The 27,031-nt window shown below is 35.3% G+C and overlaps 1 protein-coding gene across 4 annotated transcripts in view; it reads right to left on the bottom strand.

Annotated features, from left to right (window-relative positions):
• Positions 1-2,519: 2,519 nt before the first annotated feature.
• Positions 2,520-27,031, bottom strand: part of LOC129757490 (calsyntenin-1) — a 218,922-nt gene continuing 194,410 nt past the window's right edge. For 3 of the 4 annotated variants that reach the window (XM_055754749.1, XM_055754750.1, XM_055754751.1), the window contains exons 6-8: positions 9,966-12,024; positions 9,471-9,897; positions 2,520-2,800 (exon numbers count right to left, since the gene is read on the bottom strand). In XM_055754749.1, the coding sequence (XP_055610724.1) occupies positions 2,797-2,800; positions 9,471-9,897; positions 9,966-12,024 (2,490 nt within the window). In that variant the 3' untranslated portion in view covers positions 2,520-2,796. Of the gene's footprint in view, positions 2,801-9,466; positions 9,898-9,965; positions 12,025-27,031 lie in introns of those variants that run through there. The other variant, XM_055754752.1, reaches the window with a different exon arrangement.

The following is a 27,031-nucleotide window of genomic DNA, read 5'->3' as shown; positions in this document are numbered from 1 at the left end:
ATCCGCCAGCTTTTTGTTTGTTTCGTGTGTTGTTACAGCTGCTGTTCCATTCTGCGTAGTTTGTAACGATAAAACAAAATTGATAGCTATTTCAAATTACATCTTCTTGTATTTGTATCACAAAAATATTTTGATTTTACTTCTTTTTTTTTTATCTTTCCATAATGGCAACATTTTTTTTGTCTTGATATTCCGTCTACATACTTTGTAAAAGCAACTTAAACTCTAAAACTAAAATCGATTTACACAACTCTCAAAGCGTCGAAAGTAACCTTCTCATGAAATCGGAGTGTTCAAGTACATCATTTGCAAATAGGGGATTGTGGTGCATTGAAGGAGAGGAATTGTGGATCCGTGAGTGTGCGTCTGTAGTTGTATTGTTGGAAGTCTTGAACGAAAATGGGTTAAGATAATTGAACTCTGCTTGCCACTGCCAAAGTTTGAATCCGAAATTCAGATTCTGAACCAAGATATCGGAAACCTCACAAGAACGGTTTTATTGATTTTTATTTGTTTCTTGTATCATTCGCGACTGACTACAGTTTTATTGGTTTTCGATACAAAAAATTGTTTCGTCCTATATGTTTATGAATCTGATATCTGATTCAGAGTTCAAACTTTGAAGCTCGATTCCTTCCATAGCTTTATTTCTAAGTGACAATTGATGTTTATAAGTAAAGAATTAAAATTCAACTCAAATAAGTAATTGGCGAGAAAGGGTATATATTTTTCTAACTGTCGACCGTACCCAGTGTGTATTTTTCGTTAAGTTGAAGCTATACGTTAACGTTTGCCCAGAAATCCTATGAGTAATAGTGTTATAGAATCCATGTAGAATGTTCCAGTGTTTAGTGTATGGTGTATGAAAATTTGTTGTGGACGGTTTCAAGTTGAACTAGAACTGCATTTTCTTGAGAATCCATGTGTTCTGCGCAGAATTTACGTACTTATTAGTGTGACATGTGTGCAAATCCGAATGTCTAGAACGATCGAGTTAACCAAAGTATTACACTGGGCGTTGATGGAAATCATAGAACGCTTTCTTCACGTTTCAAAGCTTGAGAACTTTAAATCAATCGAAATAAATGCTGACTTTCATAATAACCTCTTTCCTACTGAACATTTTTTAACGATAGTTGACGGTTTTATCGGTCCATATCTTCTACTCAAAACACAAATTCAGAACTTGTATAGAGATTTGCACTCGGTTGGCCTATTATACACTATTTTACTGTTTTCACACTCCATAGTTTCGCTACCTGAAATCCAAAAACTAACCACTGTTGCAGATTCCTTTCCTCGATCAACTCTCCCCAATCCTATTCAAGAGTTAAAAAAAAAACTAGAATAAAACGAAAACAATCCAAACCGAAGACACACATCAGCTTGATAATTCTAACAGCAGCGGGATTTCTAGCGTCTGCTCGCTACGGTTTTTATTAGAAAATTTTTCTTGCCTTTTTACATTGAACATTTTACACAAATAGGTGCAGATGAAAGGGGATTTGAACCATTTTTGTTTTGTTTGTTTGCTGTTCTGATCGTGGGCTTTGGAGTGAGAAAGTGATAGCGTTTCGTTTTAAAGGTAGAGCAATTTTCATTGCAATTTCAATACCCACAACTATTTTAAGGATTTCTTTTTCTTGTCTCAAACCGTTCACTAATCTCGGGTATACTTGGGTTTGTTTTTAAGTACGAATTAAAAATATGGCGATCTGTGAGAAAAATTAACCGCATTTCCTACACTGTGTGTCAGATTTTTCCTGTAAGGTATTGCGGAATTTCTAGCAATAGTAGCGAGCATTCAATCGTTGTCACTTACCAATTTTATTTTTATTCGTGGTCGTCAGAGGATTTATCGTAATAAATTTAACTAGAAAAAAGCTTAAAATGGTAATTTAATAAAAGGTGTAGAGTTTAATAAATTTTAAACGCATGTGCAATATAACCAAATTACCTATTGATTGACTTTAATTCAAGAAGTTAGTTAAAAAAAAGTTCAATATTTCCTAAATTTATGTTGAAATATTTTACTACCAAATGGGGACTTGAAAACAAGAGAAAATGAAGAAAATAAAATAGACGCTTATCAATGTTGATACCAGCGATCGGGCCATTGCTTTTTGTGTTCTTTCTTCAGCTAAGACCGAGTGAAATTAAACAGACCACGACTGACTGTCCTTCTGGAAACAGTTTTTATTACTCTGACTGGGTTGGATCCACCCAGCTCGTCTCATTCGGCCCGGAACGACAAGCCGTATCGTATCGTATCGTAGCACTGCTGCTGCTGGTTATAATCAATGCTTATTTGCTGGTAAATAATGCATTCATCCTGCACTCTGTCTTGTCACTCCCACTCGCCGCTCCCTTTCTTCGATTCATTCCAGGGGAGCGTTACGACGAAATCGGTCAAAAAGCATTTCGAAAAAAGGACCCCGATTGGAATGCTCGCCACCCTTCACTCTACTTTTCCACAAATATCCCCTTCATAAAACACGTTACTTTTACCGTGTGTCTGGTTTTCTTTTTTTGCCTGCCCCAGCTAACGCCGGTTTTTACCTTAATATCGTACTATTGCATATCCTAGAGTGTTTTTTTTGTGTGGGTGTGTATGTGGATATTTGTGTATTGGTGTGTAAGTTATCTGTATTTTTCCACTGTGTGTTTGTTTGTGTTTTGTGTGTCAAGATTGGAAAGTGGATGGCGCAATTTTGCTTGTTCTCACATTTGTTGGTTTTATTAATTTTAAAATATGCAATAAATTTTCCATAATTTAAAATTTCTTGATGTATCCATTTAGCTGCAACGACACGGAGAGAGAGAGAGAAAAAAAGAAAAGAAAAAAACTTTTAATAACGATGAGTTATGGTGTGCAAATGAGTGTTAATAATTCCATTTGTTTCAATATTATGCAATTATGTTTGCATTAAACGGTAATGATTCAATGATGCTTGCGGGTGTGAATGGTAAAACATATTTACCAGCCTCAAATCGAAAGTGATAAATCGGCATGAGCAAACTATTGACTGCTGTAGGAGGGCGGAAGTAATAAGGCAGGTATGGTAGACATTCGAAAATAATTAATTTACGAGCTGCTATTAGAATCAATTACTCCCAAATCAGAAAATTAAAAAAAAAACCTTTGTAGCTACCTAAATACATATTGCTAGTCCATTTGAAATTTATTTTTTTAAGGAGTGTACTGCCGTTCTAAGCAAGAATGTCCCATGTGACTTTTGGGTCTTTTTTACTTTTTTGCTGGAAACGGTCTCTTTTAGTGTTAATTTTCGAATAAAAACACAAATAAGTATACTTTGTTCTGAACTTATACGAAAATTTCATCAAGTTGGTTGTCTCTATGTTGATAGTTCTACGCAAGAATGTCACACTAGAGAAAATTCAATGAAAAATGCAAACTTTCTCAAAAAATTCTCTTAAGATGAGTTTAAACTGTTGAATTTGTTGTTATTCACTGAAAAGAACACTAAAATAGAGGACAGAGGAGGAACGAGAAGCCTTGAGTGTTTTATTCAGAGAAATTTTCACTAAACACTTTTCGGTAGGCACTACTTACAGGATCCATACTCAACTATACATTTTTATAAACAAAGAGGAACGTATTTCTCAAATTACGGTTTAGCATGAGTATTTGGGGAAAAATAAACTACGCAAGCTTTTAAAATGATAGAAAAATTGTAGCCGTGTGACAGTTTTTCGTAGAACTAGCATCGGCATGCGTTCTGATTCTACGCAAAAGTTTCACACGGAGCATTTTTGGCTCTAATTTGCTGTTTTTTTGTAGGAAATGTAATTCTTTTAGCAGAAAACATTGTAAAATGATTAACTTGAACACGTCACTACTAAAAAACTGTCGGTGAATTTTCAGTTTGAGAGAAAAATTGCTGAAACATAGCTGATATTTCAATCGCGTTTTTCTCGTTTGCACGTTTTTCCACATGGGACAATCTTGCTTAGAACGGCAGTGTAATCGAGAAAAATGCAACACTTCGTTTTGTGAATTACTTTTGAATGCATGAATGGAATTGATGAAATTTTCAGCGAAGCTACCTGGTAGTGTTTACATGTGCACATTTTTGTGATTTTCTGTCAAGTGATTTTTGAGATAGCGTCCAATGAAGAAGTTTACCGTCTTTAATTTTTGGGCAACACATGCGACATTTCTAATAGGTACTTGCTAAATATGAAGAACCCTTTTTTAAATCAAGGCTATTTTTGATTACGTTTTCTGTTTCCTGAAGCTTGACTGTAAAAATAGCTCAAAAATTTTGTTTCGGTCGAAGTTATAACGAATTTAGCCGATTGCCCCCCTTCGGCACCAAAACAACATTTTGACTTCTTATCACTTCACCACAGTTTTTGAGTATTTGCACGATTCCACATCCAACTAAAATAGAGTATAAATTTTTTTGGACCCATTGAAGTGCTTTGTAGGGAAAAAAGTTGCATTCGGAGGCAGTTTTCTTTGTATAAGTATCCATTCATCGTGTCAATCGTTATGAAACACTAAGTGATTGGCAGTTTTCACAGATTGTTAGCCACCTCAAGTACTAGACATCAAATTATTCAAATATATCTTGTTTATCTCCAGAAAATACAAGCGAGACTTGTCAATGAAAAGTTTCTTTACTGGAAACCTGCCAGGTGACTGCTAAAGAGTTGGTTTTGCTGTCCATTACGAAATTTTTCAAAATATCTCCCCACTAGAAGTCCAAATATTTTGCGCACGATTTGACCACCGCATTTAGTTTATTTTCTTTTTACCGGTGAGCAGCTTTTCTACCTTGTAGGTGATTATTAGTCAACTTGACAAAACAGTCAGATTTTTTTTTCATCACTTCCTCTTTTGATATTCTCGGATTGAGCTTGAAAGAACTTCTCACATTCCTTAACTTTATGGAATCCATCATCTTTACTTTTATTCAAATATTAGCTCACTATTGAATCCTTTAGGACTTCTTGAACGATTGTCTATGAGAACTTTTGTCAGATAGTTGATTTCCAGCTGTTTTCGGGCCTCCTACTGAGACTTTCCTGGATTTTTCAATCGACGCCGGACCCTTAGGCCTGGTAGGTAGGTGACTAACTCACGTGTGGATCCAAAAATCCCATCAGAGTCAAGGTATTTGAAGCGGGGTTCCTTCGTGTGGATTGAAGATTCCTCCTGTTTTCATAAAAGCCTTAGTATAAATAAATACTGAAGTCTACATGGACATTTTGAAAAATCAGGTGCTTCCGTGGATTCGGGAAAACTTCGGTGAACCCGAGATTGTTATTTTCCAACAAGATGGAGCCCATACCATACCTTGGAACGGACCCAAACCTAGCTGAAGGGGAATATGAAATTTTTCTGGAAGCTTCCATCTCTAAGTTGTGAGTTTCAATGTTAGAGGCTTATGGTATGGAGAGAATAGTTGAGAACGAAAGTGGACACGTCGAGTGATTGTTTTTTTTCATATGATTATCTACACACCTGAATGAATAAAAATTTTTTAAATCATAACATCAAGAAAAGTGTTTTTGAACCTTGATGACAGATTTTCGCATTTTTATGGAACATACTGTAGTATCATTTAATTTTCTAACCTTCAATAAACAATCAATAAATGGACGTAAATATATAGAAATGTATTTGAGGGGATGAAAATCCCGAAAAAGAAAAAAAAGGGATTTTTAAATTTCCGAGTATATTTTCTATACACTCCGAGAGAAGTTAATTCATATGGAACCAAATTTTGCAAGTGTGGATTTTTATGCATTTTTTCATGTTTATGTACCAAAATCTTTATTTTCACCAGAAAATGGCGATACATATTACAATCCAAGAATAGGAAAAACAGTTATAAATAAGCTTTTCTGCACGCTCCTTTTTTTAAACTCAAAATTAAGAAGTTTTGGTTCAAAACAGCACTTCAGTGGCAGCCCTCAACTTTGAGTTTGACTGGGCAATCGCAAAACTAAGTTCTGATAGACATACTCAATACTAAGTTCGGCAGCCGAACTCCTTTATCCTTTTTATTGGAGGGTTGTTTATTTTCAGGGAATTAAAGGATGGTTAAAATTTTTTGTACCCAGATGTTGCTGTTCCGCTACATTGCATTGCAATTACAGAGCGGTGATAAGTTTTAACACTAACGAGTAAATTACATCCGGAAGTTCCCGGACATTCCAAGCCGCTCACCATATGATGACAATGACGGACAGAATTCTACGCTGACACGGTGGACATTCCATTATGAAGATCCTTAATAGTCTCCCGGTAATTGTTCCGGAACGACAAAACTTTGCGTCGTGATCGTTGGTTGCGGTTCCGGTTCGAAGTGTTTTCAGTTCAACAAAAAGAGTTCAATTTTTAGTTCATAAGGTCGAACTCAGCTTTGATCCCTCGCCGAAGGAAGAAAAGGGATCAATTTTGAGTTCGCAGTTCGGAAAAGGGGAAAAGGGGTATTTAACTTAAAGTTCATAGAATCGAACTATGTTTTGAACCTCTGTCGTATTTAACTTTGAGTTTAAATAAAGGAGCGTGAGCCACTTTGATTGGTTGTGAACTTTTAGTCATGGTTGAGCTTTTAAACCGACAAAAAGCTTTCATTTTAGGTTTTAAGAGTGAAATATTCCATTTGTATAAAAAGGTTATATAAATGTTTAAGCTTCCTGGGATGAATAATAAGCTTCAAAACTGATAAAGCTGGGTTAATCTCATGAAAGAACTAGCGCATTTTACCTTAATAGTTAAAGAATATTTTAATTGAGCTTTGTCTTTGTCTGGAGAATGATGAACGTTTTCCAGTTGGTTTTTTACTAAGATAATGGACTTTGACTATCTTGAGTGATCAATTTGAGCACTATCGTTTAATTTAATCTCTACTATTAGAATGTATATGATATCTGAATCTGATGTTATTTGAACATGTTGAGATTTGTCCAATCGAAGCAATCGATGGGACAAATAACAACATACACATAATAAATAAACAATCAAATATGTAACCATAGGGATGGTTTTCCTATAAATAGGATGTTAGGATAGTCAAATAAAGTATTCCAAGTTCTACCACCAAGTAGTCAAGGTCTCTCCTTTCCACTGCCCAAAGTGCTTCCAACAACAGGTTATGGGCCCAGCACTAGTGGAAAGGAGGAGAAGAAGCGGAATCAACAGTGGACAGTCATCCAGCCAGGAAGCCGATGGAAGGACAACGAGCTGAACCCATGGAAAGTTAACGAGCCAGGAACCGTGGAAGGTTGTAGGACCAGGAGCCACCAGGAAGGTCGTCGGAACGGAAAGCCAGGTGGAGGTCGACACGCCAGGAAAAACGGTGGTCGTCGGACAGGTGCCAAGGAAGGTCGTTGGGCCGAATCCATAAGACGGTCGGCGAGCCGGGAGCCAGAGGGAGGTCGTCGTGCCATTGGTGAGGCGTCGGGCCAATATAAGAGCGTCGAGCCGAAACCAAACAAGGTCGTCGGACAGGAGCCACTGGGAGGTCGTCGGACTGGTGCCATGGAAGGTCGTAGGGCTGAAACCACGAATGCGGTCGTCGAACCAGAGCCACTGGTAGGTCGTCGAACCGGAAGCCATGGAAGGTTGGCGGGCCGGTATCATGGAACGTGGTCAAGTCAGGATCCAGGTGGTGGTCGTTGAACCAGGAGTCACTGGTGGACTTGCGAGCGGGGTACCACGGACGGTCGCCAAGCCGGTGCCATGGAAGGTAATCGGACCGGAAAGCCAAGTGGAGGTCGTCGGGCTGGAACCACTGGGAGGCGCAGGCCTCAGGAAAGGTGTAGAGGTTAAAGAGAAAGCTTCGAACCACAGGGAGAGCGCAGAGACCACAGCCATGGAAGGTGGTCGGGCCAGAGTCATTGGGAGGTCGTCGTGCCAGATCCCGGTGGAGGTCGTCGAACTGGAGCCATGGAAGGTCATCGCGTTGCAACAGGGGCGAGAGCGTGCATTGAAGAGAAGTAGCCCCAACTTCAGGAGGAGCCGTCGGAGGTAGTTAAAAGACTGCGAATGTGTATGTTGAGGAGGAGTGTTGAGATTTGTCCAATCGAAGCAATCGATGGGACAAATAACAACATACACATAATAAATAAACAATCACATATGTAACCATAGGGATGGTTTTCCTATAAATAGGATGTTAGGATAGTCAAATAAAGTATTCCAAGTTCTACCACCAAGTAGTCAAGGTCTCTCCTTTCCACTGCCCAAAGTGCTTCCAACAACAGAACAACCCCAACGACACACTCAGAAACTCACACAAAAAATCATTCAAACCAAACAGACGAGTAGGTACACATTTTATGACCAATCGGATACTGCTCCATTACCTCAACTCATTCTCGATTCTGTATTTGTCACCTGTCTCCAGATTGAGCAGATGTGACCTGATGACCTTTACCCTCAACTCGCCAAATAAAACTGTGTTGCTGCAATAAAGGTCAAAAGTTTTGATTGACATTCTACCTACTCTAAATTGACTCATCTCCATTATCAACATGCTGCTTGGCTTCGGCCATCCTGCTAAAAACCTCAACTCAACCCAACCCAACACACAGTCGCATCTGCAATTCACGACTTAACACACCCCCTCTTCTATTGCGAGGGCACGAGCGACGACAACAGTTTCCTTTTCCATGGTAATTAATTTCATTTTCACCTGCATTGCACAGTTATCAGTGTTTCCCGCACTCCCGGTTCAGCTGATGGAAACGTCACCATGAATCGACCGACACTGATGGCTTAGGGCATTGACGGATGAAGACACGAGAAGAAATCGAATTGCAAATGCGCTTTCTCAAAGGACTTTTCAGTCACAACGATAGCAAAGTAGTGAGAACGGGTTGGTTCGTTATTTTCTACGCTTTAGGTACATTCTTTGACCAAGTTTGGTGAAAAAAATGAAAAATCCTCTCGTAATTAACCAATGAATAATTCATCTAAGGTAGTACAGTACATGAAATAAGAGCTCGGCTTCAGATGATTAAGTTCCTTTGAGACTAGAAGTAACTTCTGTGTTATATTCTTACGTTGGTATCAATACTCGGATGGTGTTTAAATTTAGTTTATTTAATACTCCCCAGCTGAAAATAAAATTTCATCAACTGCAATTATTTTTTTTTAATTGTGTTAAAATCACTGACACCATGCTCTCCAACAACGATTTTGCAATTTAGTTTTGTGCCCAAAAAATGTTCTGGTACTAATTGCAAAATACGATCCTATGGACATTGAGTTTTTTTAATGTTCTTTCTGGAAACTTTGAGTTTCCATCCTCGGTTTGTATTTTTTTGGCTTAACTCTATTTGGAAAAGGAATAACACTTCCCCCAGCTTAACAACCAATAATTTCGGGTATGACAAAATGGGTGAGAATGGATGATGATGACAAGACGTAAAATAAATTTCTAAATACAAATACACAAACAAACTGATAATTTAAAAAGAAAATCACTTACATTGTTGAATTGTCCCATTCCAGCTGGCTGACGTTTTTGTAACGCCCGTTGATAACCTCCTCATCTTCGGAGTCGGAGTTTTCCGACTCGGAACTTTCATCTGAGAGGTTGTCGTTCTGCATGGGGTTGATGGTTATGGTTAGGGCTGAGTCGTCCCAGTCCAGTTGCTGTTCTGGAGCCACCTTGGGACAAGGCTGGTGCTTGTCTAGATTTCGGGAATGGCTACTGCTGCTGCCGCCATTGTTCCGCAGGCGAGCGATCCCGACGCCGCAGATCAGTAACACAAACGACGCACATATGACCACGATCAACATGGTCGAATGAGACGACGCCAATTGGGCCTTCTCGTGCGCTATGTTGTGAACCTTAGACTGCGACTCCTGGATGTCGTGCGAATGGAGCATCGCATGGGCATACTGGTTTGCATCTGTGAAAAACAAAAACAAAATTTGGTATAGAGTTCATAAAATTTGACGAGAACCTTCTGAGACTCACCATGCGAATCGGCTGCTACGGCGATGCTCGAATGTGCTTGACCATCATTTGAGGCAGTTGACAGCACTGAAGGCACGGCCATCAGAGTTGACGAAGGTGTCGGTTGCTGCTTTGGATGAAGCACCGTTAATGTGAGTGTATATTCGGCGCTCCGGAAATGATCATCCACTTGTGAACAGGTAAGCTTGAATACCCGGTTTAGATAGTAAGCAGGCTTTTTGTTGATATACACCAAGGATTTCATGATGTACTGATAGTTTTCGATAGTGTCGTAGCCAATCATTTCGACACCGTCTTTGCTGATTTTGGTTTTGATGTCGAACTTGAACAGAGATTCATCGGTTCCATCCTTGTCATCTACAGTTATCTCTTCATGGTCGGGATTTAGACTTGGAAAAACGTTAACATTGCAAGAGTCTAACTTTTGTAAAGATGGACGGATTTCTTTGCCCGTGTAGATGCTGATGTTAACTTGTGCAAGAATTTTAACTCCATCTTTGATATCGGGATAAGATACCAGATGGTTAGAGTTTCCGGTAATTACAATTTGTGGCTTTTGGTCAATGGTCAGAGGTTTATCGACGAGAATTTTCTGGTACATTGGAGATGCAGTTGCCATTGTTGATGAATTAGAAGGAGACGTGATCATGATATAAGTATCAATTGTGGGCAATCGGATAGCTTTTTTGTTTGGGCAACTCACTGTAGTCATAATTTGAATGTTGCGGCGGCCTATTGTTGGATTTTCTTTGTTGTTGATATATTGGATTTGTTGCAATAGCTGTTCAATGTTACTTTTGTTACTGCCTTCAATAATTATTTTATTCATTTGCGTGTTGGATTGGATTTGCTGTTCTGGTTCTAGATAGTGATCTGCTGGAGGTAGAAGCTTTTCGGAACAGTCAGTTCCACACCGAATTTGATTTGGCGTTAGAACCTTTTTAAGTGACAGTTTAATTTCAGAAATATCTCCACTGAAACCATGTTTTAATCTATTTTCAGAACCCTGATAACAAGCTCCAATTGTAAGCGTAGTATTAATTCCATGGGCTGCATGCAGAGGCCAATCATCAATGACTTCTGGATTACTGTGGCGATCTTCAACGTTGCTTTCGAATTTGACACCATCGATGTAGAGGTCAATTTTCGGAAGATCAACATTGATTGTGTATTGATGCCATTCGTTATCACAAACCTGTGGAATCTTCCAACGCCATTCGGCAGGGCTGAAAATGTTCAAATCCCCATCGTTGAAATTTTTGCGCAACAAAAGAATAAGTCTACAATTTCTAACAAAAAGTGCCATATGATGACGGTTCATTTTATGGTCGTCGGCACTGCAAATAATATGTTCCTTGCTGTGTTTATCATTAGATGCAATACTGTGGTGCCTGAACATTGTCATGATGCTGAACGAATGCGCAGCAAAATCTTCTGATTTCAAAAGACTTCTCGGAATTACTGCTCCTGAGCTTCCATCAAAATGGAAGATAGACTCACTGCCTTCATCGTATACTAAATCCTTGGTCCAATCTGTATTTTTCTGAAGTAAATCCACCAAGCCACTTTCGATTCGTTCCTCTTCACTGAGCTTCTTCAGACACTGACTGGCGTCTCGATCGCATCCGAAAGAGATATGCTTAGTCTTGAGTGACACCGAAGATTGGATAACCATATCCTCCCCCTTGCACTGCATATCACACAGTTCGAGGTGAATCTTGGGGAACAGTGATACACTTTCCATTGAGTTGGCAATGTAATCGATGCGTTCGGCCACTCCCATGACGTGGGCCTCGCACACTCGCCTGACACGGATGTTGACCATAACCGGGGCAGATTGTTTCATAGCACAATCGTAGGCCACCACCGATAGAATATGGTTGTGCGATGCTTTGTGGGACAGCGGCTCCGTGTTCCGGATTGAGCCCTCATTATCGATCGTAAATGGCTGGTCACTGGTGAGAATCTCATACTTGCACACATCGCCGAACAGTGGCGTGCAATCTTTGTCTGTCGCTTCCACACGGATGATTTCCTGATACAAACGTCCTTCGTCCACCTGCGGGCAATGAAAGAAGAGAGAAACAAAGCGTCACTAATGTGCTGATGGTTGCTACTTGGTGGTGAGATTTTTGATTCAGTAAAACATGTACCGACGTAGGTATGGAACACATACGCTGTAAAGATTCAATCATTTGAAAAAATCAAAATCAAACACTTTTGCAATTGTTTTCATTTTTTTTAATTTCAAATGTCTTTTTGACTTTTAAGAGGCTGAACTTATAATCGCCTTTATTTGTATTTGAATGTGATTTTAAATTCGACGTGATTTGTATGAGCTTCTGATTCCTAAATGCTGGTTTAATGATTCTCGGAGACATTTCATGAACCACGCTAACCTACTATCAACACAAGACTTCATTTTCAGAATCGAAATAAGTTTAATTGCCGCTCTCGTGAGTACTCAAGATTCAATCATGCTGGAGCACGAACACCTGTATCAATGCTGTCGTGCATGAACAGCGAAGAAACAATTTTCAATTACGTTCGCCTTTGTTTGTATTAATTGTACTAATTACGCTAAAGTGTCGTAAATTCGCTTAATGAATTTTTCTCCAGTTCAGTGCAAATTAAGCCAACAAAATCGACAACCGAGCAAAGGGCAAACAACGAAATTATGCACCCAGGATCAAGAGCGGGATCCCAACTGACGCTGGACAGATGAAGAGGGGTAAGAAAGGAAGGCGTCATACCGGTTATGTGGAAAAGCTCATTACGGTTTACTTTTTTTTCAATGGCAACAGCACCAGCAGCAGTAGAACACTTCTCGTTACCCGGATGTTGGGACATTGTAAAATTTTGTTGTGTATAACTTTTTTTTGCTCCTCCAAGTTAAAAACGGCTCCCGACAAGAGCTGTACTTTTTCCCATTCTATGAGGCATGGTAATGATCCTACATTAAATTGTAGCCTGGTTCCGGTAGAGAATGTTTGGTTCATTTTAAAAAATAACACAGCAGCGCTAGCATAGGGGCAATGTGAAATACTTCGCTAGCAAGTTCGATTTCAATGCCATTCAAGGGCATATCATTAGGTCATTATCGAATAAGCCTTTAACAAATAATATCGTTCTGGTCTTGGAATTATTTGGATAGAATAGTAATCGATTACATGATTTGTACTAAAAGGTATTGAGATCATGTGATGAACCGATTAAGTTCTTTCAACTGTAGATATAAGTTGAAAGTCAAGTCAGATTCTTAAAGATTATTTTTCTAGGAACAACCAGTTAAATATTCACATTTCAGTAGAACTATTTTGTATTTTATAAACTAATTTTATTATTCATCTTAAAAATTTGAATAATTCCAAGCATAAAATTGTACAAAATACAAAGAATTTTTAATCATTTTTTTTTTTTTAATTTTTACCAAATTTGTCTTCACATTTATGAAATTTGTAGAAAAAACAATGCTGTTAAGCTTCAGTCAAATCACTCTAAAATTTATTTTAACACATCATCCCTTTTTTTCTCAACAAACATTCAACTCTCTGAAGCCACCTTTTTGTTATAAGTCTCTAGCTCTACAGTATTACACGTTCGTCACCAATTTAGTTATTTTTACTGGCCGGGCCCAAAGCAATTCTAGGAGCGTGAAATAAAAGAGAAAGAACTCCAAGTTTTCCAACGCATGGCGAAACTGAGTAGCTAACTTGAGTAAGAGTAACTTGTGAAAAGACCCCACAGAGAAAAAAACACTCATCATCTACCGAATATGGGTCCTATGGCGACAAACGTGTTAAACTCTACAAAGTCAAAGTTGCTAAACATGCCACATCAGAAAACGGATTCCTAAAGTAAATTCTTTCAATAATTTCCATCCATCGCAATGGTTTTCAAAATGGTCCCTACCGCCCCCTTGAGGGCGTTGGAACCCTACAAGGGGCGGTGAAAGAGCTCAGAGCTACCAATTTTCTATGAATTTCTGAACAAATTTGTTCAAATTAATTCTTAGAGGGGCAGTGAGGTTCCTCAAATACCAAGGCAGAAAACGGTGAGTGGGAGAAGTTTGAAAACTACTGATCTATCGTTAAACTCTCTGGAGCCACCTTTTTGTTATTAATTATCACAAGATCTCCTTAAGAATGTTTATGTGCAGTAGAGTGCCCCAAATGACCGGACATTTGAAAAAGTTATGCGCTGCAGGCTTAAATTGATCCTAGGCCTACAAGGTCTCATGCCAAATTTGGGCCAGATAGGATCACGGGAAGGAGTCGCTCAACGAGCCTAAAGTTTGTATGGGATTTTAAGACATTTTGTTCGGGAGAAGCACGAAAATTCAGTTTTTCATAAATAAATTTGGTCCATTTCGGCCGATTTCTTTTGAAAACGGTGTTTCTTAAAGCCTAAACTATGACAAACATTTCATCCGAAGACTGCATTTCGATTCAAGTAATTAAGCTTAAAAAAAAATATTTATCTTTTTTCAGGGTGATATTCATCAACATTGATGAGAGACACTACTTCGAAAATTTCGACGCAGCATTAACAGTGATGAATATCACCCTGAAAAAAGTTACCCCATTTTTGAAGTTTAATAACTTTTTAATCGTAAATCGAATCGAAATGCAGTCTTCGGATGAAATATTTGTCATAAAAACCGTTTTCAAAAGCAATTCGCCGAAGGAGTCCAAAATTATTAGCTTAGCTTAGCTTAGCTTAGCTTGATTGACTACTCACATCCACCTTAAATCATTGAATCCGAAATGCTTCTGCTTTGAGAAAAAAATCTCTGTTCTCTTAATGGTACCTCATTTTTTAATTGACCGTGTTTTGGAAACATATTTTGAATAAAATCATTATTATTTCTGCATTTCGAACACCATGATTGCTGGCGTGGCTCAGTAGAACGAATTCCACATCGCCAATGGTTGCTACTCCGTGATTGACCGAGGCCACCAATTTTGTTCAAAGGTCAAATGAATGGTGTCTGGGACTGACAGCACATTCACAATGCCCAAAACTGATGCTCTCTCTTTCATCATCAATAACGGCGCCGGCCACGTCCTAGTAGTCAAATGATAGTTTGGAAAGAGAGAAAGGGATGAAAGAAATAATTCGTGCTTTAGGACCGAGGTCACCTCTGCATCCTAGCAAAAAAATTGGTTCGGAGATTTGGGTGAAAGGATATAATCAGGAGACACTTTTGACTAGTGTAATCGAATATTTTAACCTATTTTTGACGCTCTTATCAATACCCTTGAGTTCGAAATAAACAAACTATTTGCTAGAATTTTAATGAACTAGAAAAATGCTTGGAATGATCGAAATAATACAGTGTTATTACTTGCAAAGCCACTTGTCATAGAGAAAGCTTCTATTTTTTATTTGACTTAGGTATTTGTTTCACCTGGGTTTTGTTGTTAGTCAATTTGATTCAATATTTGAATTTAAACACCCTTACATAATCAAAAACATTATTTCTGTGTATGTATCAAGAATTTGAAATTTTTTAAATTTATTTGTCACAAGTGAATCAAGAGATGAAAGTCCCTTACAAGAAATCTTTCGTGTGATTCTATTCAAGCTATGCTACAATCACAATAATAAGCCTATAAATATTAGAAATCTTGCCAAAATATAAAATATTTCCCAATTTACTCATTCCGAACACTGTCTCTTTCAAGGCCAGCGCGATGTTTGAATTGAAATCACTCAGTCTATTTGATAAAATTCCTATACTAAACCTTAATGAAAAATACTAAATACTTCATTAAACTTCTACCCGATTGTAAATCATAATTAAGTGTGAACTTTTTAATTATTTTTTTTTCGATAACTTATCTTATTCAGCTTTTATTCATGGATTCATTTGGTTGTAATAACAGTTCTAAGTAAAAAAGGTTTATCACGCTATGCCTAACAGTTTTTAGATTTTGTAACCACAATAAATAAACAAAAATAGATTAAGAGATTTTGTTTAGAATTAAAGCATCACTCATCAACTTCTTGAAAAAAAAATTGCCTATTAGGGAGTATTTTGAATTAGAGTGATGAAAATATATGTTAAGACATTGTACCATCAACAATTTAAAAACTGGAAAAATTGTATTAGAAATAGAAATAATTGTATAATTGTACTTAGTTTGTTTCTCCAGTTCAAAGATTTGCATCATTCTAGCTTTAAGGGTGAGAAAATCGCCTAAAGGTATACTCCGATGCGTTTGCGCCACCTTTGATCACCCATGACAAGCTTCGCAACATTAGTGCCATCTGTGTTTCATTTTTAGTAGCTTCAGCTCGCCAAAATAGCAATGCGTCATCCATACAGCCGGCAAAAACACCACAAGTTTTCACTAATTTTCCACTTATTTAAAATCATTTCTTTCAAACTCCTTTTTCCACATTAGAACATGAACTTCAGACATAAGGAAAACGTAAAAACTTTATAATAAAACACTCACAACAATCACAATTCCCGATGCTTTTTATCCGATTAGAAGTTACGTCCGCAACTCTGGCAGTGTTTCCAGAACCTCGCCGAAGGAGTCCAAAATTATTCATGAAAATCTGGATTTTCATGTTCCTCCCGAAAAAAATGTCTCAAAATCCTATACAAACTTTAGGCTCGTTGAGCGACCCTTTCCCGTGGTCCGATCTGGCCCAAATTTGGCATGAGACCTTTTACTAGCCCTAGGATCAATTTAAGCCTGCATCGCATAACATTTCACAAGCTTGAAATTTCTCATACAAATTTGAGGCAGTCTAATGTGCAGTTCATTTACCGTTCATCTCCTTTTTATTTCCAAATCTAAATATTGAAAAAATAAACCACATAAATTACATAAATAATTCTATAATGAAATCATTATTAACTGATTGTAAAGATACTTAAAAGTACGTAAAAGTACGCCATTAGCGCTATCCAGTTCACATCGTATTTCAGAAATCTTTCGCGCGAGCTGGTCTTTGTAGAAACAAAAATATGCCACGGTGTGTTTCTAGAAGATGTTTAAGAGAAAAAAAACAGTAACTCTAATTTTTTCAGTAATTGAAAATTTAGCCTTTTCTGAGTCATTTCCAGGCAAAATTAAAATATTTGGTCGGTGAGTCCCCATTCGATTTGGTTTTTTGAAGATTTGTAGTCTATATTTAATTGTTTTCAATCTGAAAAATTATCCCAGTGCTATGGAAAAGCAATGTTTTACTCAAAAAAAATTTTTTTTCAAGTTTTGGTCATTCTGAAACTTTAAAAAAAATCCACGCCTAGAAAGATTGGTGATTCGGATTGAAAAACTTATTTTATAAGAAAATTTTATTTGAAATTTATCATTTGGAATATCCTCGTTATAATTGGTGTTATCCAAATGTAACTTTAATTTATATCCATATGCGTATATCTTGGAAAGCTAATTGTGGGTTAATGAAATTTATAGGATATATGAATAACATCATTCCAAAATCCTGTGATTGTTTCCCAACGAAATATAACTTTTTTTCAATCTTGTTCTTTTAGTTAATTCCATAATATTTGTATGCTCAGATGCATGTGCATACGCATTTAAGGAAAGATTTTTTTTTATGATACAACTCGTTTATCGCATTTTTCAATTACTTTTACCTCAGATTAAAATTTAAACAAATCTAAGCAGACCAGTTTTTAATAGTATTTAAAATAAAAAGAAAAGTTAAAAGTAAAAGTAATTGCACTAAAATTTGTACATCTTCGGCTAATAACTTCAATTTCAAATTACGTTTTTTTCATATTAGAGGTGAATAAATTCTCTATCAATCATCCGAATTTCATTTTTGCGTAAGAATTTTAATACTATTGATATTAATTAATGAATCAAAGATGAAGAACTATTTTTTCAGGAAAAGTTTCAATTTCATCGACGGTTTTAGACCAAATTTTTGCATCTTAAATATTTTAGTTTTTATAGATTTCTATGGTTCATTCAAACTTATGTTATAAAAAAAAAGATTCCAAGATGTTTTTACCACAACAGGTATAAAATTGTAGAAATTATATTTTTTACATAAATGTTTCATCAATGTTCTAATAAATAATAAAGAAGAGCGGCAGTGTTCAGTAGTGTAATTAAAATAAGAATGGGAAGAACAAAACATGATGAATCTTACACGTTTTAGGTTAGTTTGCTATCGCTCATTTGCAATTCACTTTTGCCGACAATACTGTTGATTTTTGTAAATTTAAGATCGACAAAAAGATAGAAATGCATTTTTTTTTGGAAGAATTTCAAACTTATTACAGTTTTAGACTAGATTCATCCATTTAAAAAAATCGTACAAACTTTAAAATTCAATTTTGAACAAAGAGTTCCAGAGATTATTGTAATAATATAGTGGGTTGAAAACTGTAGAAGGTAGGATTATTTAACCTTCAAATTAATGCTTGCTCTTTGAATAATATTGAAGAATCACAGTGTACAGGAGGGTTACCAAAATAAGGCTTAAAAAAAGAAATTAAACGTTTTATAAAACACTCCAGGCTTATAAAGATCATTTTATCACGAGAAAGTAACATGCAAAATTTAAAACTGCTGTAGTGACTTCCATTGAGTCTGAAGTGCGAATGGCATTTAAGACATTTGACTCAGGAGGAGAATATTTTCATAACTTTTGAAAAGCTTAAATTAAGACCAACTTTTCTACTCCAGATCGCATCACGATACGCGTTATCACAAAAAAATTATAGCGGTTCTTAGTAGATTTGATTAGTGATTTTTTTAATCATTGAGCTTTTTTAATAAAACTCCCTTCAGTGTTTCCACAATCAGAAAATCTAAAGATAATGGATTCAAATTATTCCAGATAATTTAAATAATTTCAGATAATTTAACTCTCTGAGACTGCTGACAGGATTCACCAGCTGATTTTTGAATTCAGGATTAAAAGATATTGTTATGCATTTTTCTTCGTTTTAATGGCTATGTAACTAGTTTGAAATAGTTGTTAAAAATTTTCAAAGTTTAGATATGATTGTTGAGCTACCAGTTGAACTTCAAAATATTGAAAGTAAGAACTAAGAGAATTAGCACCTCTGAATTAAAAAAAAAACCCTTAAAATATATGCATTTTTTCAATGATTTCAAATCGAAAATTTTCAAAAAAAAAATTTGTATGGGGGGTCACCGACCAAATATTTTAATTTTTGGTGGAAACTATTCGGGAAAAGCTCTTCTTTCTGCCCATGCAAAAATTAGCGTTACGGTATTTTTTTTCTTTAAGTCCTTCTACGAAACACACCGTGATGCGCCAATGTTGCCATTGCATTTTTTTAAGTAAAAACTTTCCGTTCAGATTTACTTCCGTGGACCCTGTATATCAGTCGTACTTTTGCCCCTTCAAGGTTTCTTGTGATTCACAGTTTATTGTGCAAAGCCGAGACACATTGACGAAATTCTCCCATCGTCATTTGAAAGTTGTTGAAAAGAACTAAATAGCCACATTGACACTTTCATTGAAAACAAGAATTTTGATTGCTTAAACATATTTGCCGTTATGTTAAGTATTACATCTTTTATGCAAAAAAGCTATTTTACCTCATTAATCAGGGTAATTCCAATTTCTACGAAAAAAAAGTCTGGATGTAGGCTTTCTAGATCATCATCAAACCACGCTAGAGTTTTGAATTTTGCTATTCTTAGTTCGTGATAATCGAAGTTAATCTACACATGAAAACAAGTGTTTTTTAAACATTTTTTAATGAAAAAATAAATTACTGGAATTTTTTTTTTGTTTTTTTATTTCAACTGTGTCAATCTCAACCAAATTTTCCTGCTGTTGTTGGTGACAAATTTAGTGAACCGATTCGATTTTCAGTGCTCGTTTTACTCAACTCCGATCGAAAGTTGTGATCGTTATGCAATTTTATGATAGTTTAGGACTAAGAAGATCGATATATCATTTTGTTCACGTGGTTTTGTTCACATCTTAAGGAACAGAACTTTGAGAGGAGAGCGATTTGTCCAAAAAATCAATGAGGGCATTTTGAACGGATTTTTAAAGCTTGGTAAATTTTCTGTTCAACTTAAATCAACAAATTCACAGCAGTTTTTCATCAAATGAGAGTTTTGATTTATTTTCGGAACAACCAATAAAATCAATGGTGAGGATATTTTAAGCAGTCACCTTGTCATAAAAGCCTATTTTGTTTGCTCAACTTGTTTGGCAACTAAAGTGATGAATAGCTGCCTTAAAATTTAATTTGACTGTTATTCGCGTTTCACTAAACATCTGGTAATTATTTTCATTTAAATAACAAGGTATTGATTTTAGGAACACATTTGTGTAAGTACAGTTCACTTAAAACGTCGCAAATCTATCAAAATATAGTCGTTGGCGCTATAGAAATAGAAATCTGATATAATCAGAATCAATAAGCCCGAAAAAAAATCATATCCTTCTTTTGTGACTCGGAGTTGAAACATCGCGAGGGGGGATAATAAAAAATAATGCGAAAAAAATAAATTGGAATAAATTGCACGGAAGATTGTATGCAACTAAATTGTTTGTGACAAAAAAAGAAATTGATATTTGTTATGGCGTAAGTGAAAGAAAAAAATGTTTCCCGTTTTTATATTATAATTATTGTTTTAATCCCTATCTGAAAATCGAATGTCTCCTGAGAGATTAAATTCTAAACAACTTTGGGTAAGGCGTATTGAGGTTCTGAATCAGGATTGGAGAAAAAAAATGAATCTATCAGAAAACACTAGATAAGGGAAATTATGATTTCCTCCATCCCTAATACTAGATCCAGATTCAAAATTTATTTTTATTGAATTGGAATCATAAAAATGACACATTACTTTTTAACTTATAATATACAAGAGAAAGTGCTGATAAGGATTCTTTATTAACCCTTCATTTCATGATTTTTTATTTTTTCTTGAAAAAATTCTCAATAGTGCGCAATGATGAATACATGAAGGGAAAAATAATGAAAAAAATATAATTTTCACACATTTCGAGTATTTAGTCAAAATATTAATTGTTGCAAATTTGCAACAACATGAAATGGTTATACCTTTTTGTTCCTCACACAAGACAGCTAGATATAAATGTTTACTCTTAGTTTATCTTGCACTAACCATAGTTTTAGCTCAAAAACTTCTTAAACCTAGTGTCTGGACACCATTTAGCTGGGGGTAGAACCTATGTATTCTGGTTATCCACCATGGGTGCACGGATTCACCGCAGTTCCATGCATTATTGAGATTAATTAGATCCATCCATGCATTATTGAGATTAATTAGATCGACAAATCTCCAGTTCTTTTTCAGTAACTTCATTTCTTGTGAAAGATTTTATGTGGTTTTAAAATCTTCGTGTTGATGGTTTTTAAGCGCAATATACAACAATTTAAAAAAAAGTTCATTCTCGGCTGACAACAGGCGCGGTCCTATGGGGGGGGTGATCGGGGTGATCACCCCCCCCAAGCGACAAAAAACCGTTATAAAATACCAGCAAAAGCTCGAATTTCTATAAAAATTTACATCTTTTCTTAGTAGATGTGCTTTGAAATTTTCAAAATTTTCCACTCCGTGGGGGTGATTATTCAACAGAAAAGTTAATTTATCACTCAAAAGGCTCAATATTGAAAAATGTCGGTCCACCAAACTCCAAACCTTCACTGAATTATACCACATAACGTTTTTTGATAAGTAACTCAACAAAAGTGTGTTGTTGAGTGTTGATCTTGAGTTTGCTGTTAATGAAATGTAAGGACAACTTTTATTTAAATTGTCACTAATTTCCCACATATGCCTAAATTAACACGAGCAAATCGTAATAAATTTTATATTTGCTTCAAATTCAGAGCTTCTATATTCTTGATTTTGTTTTGAATTTTAATAAAATGACAAAATGGAAAAAGTAACATAGGGGGTGAAAAAATCATTAAACTATAAACGTACGGAATCATGTGATTTTCAATTTTCTTTATTTTAGAAAGTTCTACCATGTTTAATGGATTTCACTAAAATTTGACTGAAAAAATTCAATCGTAATGAACAACAAGTGTTGATGCCGCATTAAATTCATTTTTTGATGAAGTTTTGTGCAGCGAAAAGCTTCCAATTAGGATTTTTTTTGTATTTCAAAATATATTTTTAAATTCTTTTCAATTTTTTTTTGTTTACAGATGGTTTATTGATAATTTGTAAACTTTATAAAGTCATAACAGATGTCTAATGCTAACCTCATTTTAAAATCTAATGAAGTGCTATTTTCACTTGCGTTTACAAGGAACTCATGACCTATTGCAAAATAAGAATTCAGTTTCTGAATCACAGTAAAGATTCTCTTTCGCGAGTTTTTTTCACCCTTAATTTTCCACCATTCAAATATGAATTATAAACTTTAAATTAATAACCTATTTTATGAAATTCAAAACCAAAAATTTAAATTTCAGATCCGATTTTATTTTATTCTGTTTAAAATGTATCACATCAAACATTCATATTATGTATGACCATGAAAAAAAATACAAGTATTTACTGCCAAACAGAAATCAAACATAAAATATTTGTAGTTAGAGCTCAAATTAAAAAAAATCTTCACAAAAGATTTCAGCAGCAATAAATCGAAAAAAGAGATAACGTGTTATGACATTTGCATTCCCTATGAGTTTTAAGAGCCAAAAAGGGACAAAAAAGTATTTATAAAAGCTGTTTCAATATGAAGGAATTGGTGTTGACGATAGATATTCAAATTCATCTCCAGAACCCAAAATCTGCATTCAAAACTATAACACAAGGTAACAAAATTCACATTTATCCGAAGGTGCTCAGAATTTGAAACCTGATTTCGACTTATTTGAGAGCACTAAAAGCAAGTTTGTATTTTTTTTATGGGCTCTTGTTTCTGGTGAAAATAAAAGGTTCATTGAAAAAATTTGTGCACTTTTTTGCAAAAGTGGGTTTAGGGTTTTAACTTAATGATCAATTTTCATGAAGACTGTGTGTAATTTACGTTGAGAAAAAATTATAGAATTAAGTTTGTTTCCCCATTTTGTAAAATACGAAGATTATCTAGATGAAATTTATATTGTTTTATTTCCGGGAATTTGTCACTTTTTGGCATTCTTCCCTCGAATCTGCATCGTTGAATGAATAAAGGATTATGAAAAGATTTTACATATTTTTTGTTGTTTATGTAGGTTAGTTTTAAAATTACTAAATGCCAGAAAATAAGAAGGGAAAGAAAAAATCTGACAAAAAAAAAAAACGAGTTTGGGACGCAAATATCTTCCAAAATCAGTTTGCATCGGTTTTATTTTTTCCCTTGTGAATTAAAACTATCCCCTTATCATTCCACTATTTTTTCGATAACAAGGCAATCTATCATGCTAAACAGTCAGAAGATCTTTTAGTGATATTTAACCAACACTCCTGGATTTCAAGATCTACAGCAATTATGTCATCGATAATGCTATCAGCTCATCTACACAATAATATTGAAATTTTAAGTTAAAATTTAGCTTAAGGTTTGATAGTCTGAATCTGAAAGCTTGGCTATTTCAATTGCAAATGATTGAGACTTTTCACTATGTAAAAAAAATTATTAACTTTCAGAATTAACCCTTCATTTCATAATTTTTATTATAATTCAAAATTATTTTAAAAAAATGGGAATTATGTGTAGGTACCTACATGAACAATAAAAAAGACTAATCTCTTTTTTATAATTTATTTAATGTAGTACAATTAGAATTGAAATTTTTGAATGATAACTTTTAATTCAAAAGCTAATGAAATTAAATTAGGTTCCAGAAGCTTCATATTCAAAAACTGATTTTGATAATCATATTATCTACTTAATTTATATTTAAAGTGTTGATTTTATATATTGTGTTTGCAAGTTTGAAAATAATAATACTAAATTTTCAAATCACGATTCAGTAAAATACCCGAATGAAGAAATTATTGCCCGTACGTTATGTTTGTTAATTAGTTTATCGGCCTTATCGGTGAAAAGTAAAATACTTCCGAAAAATTATTAAATTTCAGAGCGCTAATATTTAGAAGCTTAGGAAAAAAATTAAGCTTGAAATTTTTTTTTACATTTACATTTACATTTTCATCTCTCAACAACGTGTGTATTATTTTCCATTGAAAAAAAAATACATTTATAACTAGACATTTTATAACGAGCTCTTAAAGCGACAATTTTGAAATACCAGATATACAGTGAGGGGCAAAACAAAGTGTCCAAATTATTTTTTTTCTATTTCTTTTATTTTTCTGGTTAAAATTCACCGAAAACACATCGTAATCATTTTTTAAATATTGTTTATTATGTTCTTTTCAATTTTTGTTAATGTTGCGCTGGTAAAAAAAAAGTTTTTCTGAAAGAAAAAAAAAACAGTTAATGTTCCAAAAAAAAAACAGGGGCAAAATAAAGTGTCCAGATCGGTACAGCTTCAAATTGATTCAAACTGAAGGCAAACAAGAACGATTTAATAATGGGTATGACCTCCTTCGGCCTTCAACACCTCCTGCAAGTGCTTCGGTATACTTTCAACAAGGTTGTGCAAGTGTTGTGCAATGTTCCTCCCACGCATGCTCCATGGCATCAAAATAAGTATTTTTAATTTGTCACACCATTCTTATCAATCAGAGCATCGAGGATGACCCACAGATTTTCGATGGGGTTCAGATCAAGACTTTGTGGGGCCATTCAAGGGGTTTGATGCGGCAGGAACAGGAAAATGACTTTATCAGATTGGCCGTATGCTTCGGTTCGTTATTCTGCTGTAAAACGAAGCGCTCTTCGAGGCCCGTCTTAATGAGGGATACCTCGAGGTTTTCCCGCAGGATATTGGAATATGACTCAGCTGTCATGATTCCCTCAATTTTTACCAAATTGCCCACCCCACCCCAAGAAAAACACCCCATACCATCACGTTACCTCCTCCGTAATTGACTGTTCCTTGGATATGGCGATCTTGGAGCTCCTCACCCGACTTGCGCCACAAATGATCCCGCTTCTTCCGGTTGAATAGCTCAAATTTGGATTCGTCGGCCCACAACAATGTTTTCCAGTACTCGAGCTGTTTATCGGCGTGTTCCTTGGCGAACTTGAGCCGCTTAGCCTTGTTCACCTGGCTGATGAAAAGGCCTTCTCATGGAATGGAACCAGAAATTTATGCGTTCTCGATGTTTTACAACTTATTCGAATGTAGACACCTGTTTGAATACTCCAGAGCCAAGCCAGTTGTTTATGAAACGTCAAAATACACAAAACAAACAAATTCGAGGGGCCTCGCGATGGAAACTTATCGAAATAATATTGATTTTTGAGTTGGACACTTTATTTTGCCCATTTTTTTTTTTTGGAATATTAATTTTTTTTTTCTATCAGAAAAACTTTCTTTTTTTACCAGCGCAACATTAACAAAAATTGAAAAGAACATAATAAAAAATATTTTAAAAATGATTACGATGTGTTTTCGGTGAATTTTAACCAGAAAAATAATAGAAATGATAAAAAAATTATGTAGACACTTTATTTTGCCCCTCACTGTACCTACAAATAAAAATTTAATCAACAATTTTCGCAGAGGATATCATATAGATTCGCTGGTTGTTTTATAACAGAATGTGTAAGTTGTGCAGAATGATATTGAAATGAGTAAATAGAGAAACTTTGATGAAGTTTTCATTATTCATCTCTTGTTTCATACGTTTTAAATACATGTTGTTCAGTGAAATTCATGGGGGAAGAAGGAGCAGTGTGCAGCTTATATGGTAGACTCATTTGCAACTAACCATCTCTCCACCCACCACACCCCCCTCCCCTCCCTCCCGCGACCCGTCACCCCTCATTTCGCTCACTCAAATTATCATTTTTTTTTATCAGATGTTAACGTTCCTTTAAATTGACTGATTTTTCAAAATTGGAAAATCACCCCCCCCAAGAGCCAGGTCTAGGACCGCCCCTGGCTGACAACAACGAACTATAAAACCATTATTACAGAAAAAGTGATTGTTATACATGGTACACTTATTTGCAAAGAACCAATAAACTTGAAAATCAGGGAATACAAATTGTTAAAGAAACAATTTGCATTGTTTATTAAAACACCAATAATTAAAAAAAAACAAAAAAAAACAATATTTTCAATATTCCTTAATAAAGAAAACAGATGTATAAAATACCTTCAAAATGCACTCATATAACTATTGTTGAATTTTTATAATCATAGGTTATTTATTAAGGCAATTTACTTATAAGTTTCATTTTGCCGAGTGAATCACTATTTAATCCATGTTTGTAGAGGAAGGAGCCGTAATAGTTGCGGTGACTTAAGTGTCAGCTTTGATTCTAATTTGGAAGAGGGAAGGGGAACGTTTAGGGTTCAATATCGAAAACGATTTTCCGATGGTACACATTCAGAAGAGTTAACGGAATTATTAGTAGGACTAAAATGAAACTGCTAATTCACCATCATGCACCGTTTCCTTATCGCATTCGTTCTGAAAATTATTAGGTATACTGTTTAGCAGTTATTATTATTTCTTTATTTCATTCTTGCAGCGTAAGATTACAATCTTTTTAATTGTTACAATGTGGTAGGTTGTTTTCTTGTATTTTTTATAACTAATAACTAATCGTTCCTAATTTGTTACGTTTTAAATGTCGTTCTACTCCACGAATTCCTCTAGCAAACACCTTTTGAACTCTGATTTGTTTTGAATTGTTTTTAAATTGAGAGGAAGATTATTCCAACTAACAATACCTCTAACGAAAAAGGATCTACCGTAGTAAGTCGAACTATGCGGAGGGATAACAATATTACCAGTTCGAGAATTCCTTAATGGGATTAGTAAAGTTTTCAAATAAAGCGGTTTTCCTGTTTTTAAAATCCTATGCATTATCACACATGAGCGATATTTCTGAAAGTTATCGAAAGAACAGCCGATGAGTAATTTTTGCAAGTGTGACACTCGAGAGAAACGCGACAAATTGAAAACGTATCTTACGCAGGAATTAAGAGCAATGCGCATTCTGCTTACGGATCTTTCTAAAGCATTAGA

This window comes from Uranotaenia lowii, chromosome 3, assembly GCF_029784155.1.
Source record: "Uranotaenia lowii strain MFRU-FL chromosome 3, ASM2978415v1, whole genome shotgun sequence".
Classification (NCBI taxonomy): domain Eukaryota; kingdom Metazoa; phylum Arthropoda; class Insecta; order Diptera; family Culicidae; genus Uranotaenia; species Uranotaenia lowii.
This window is presented reverse-complemented; position numbering and strand designations above follow the sequence as displayed.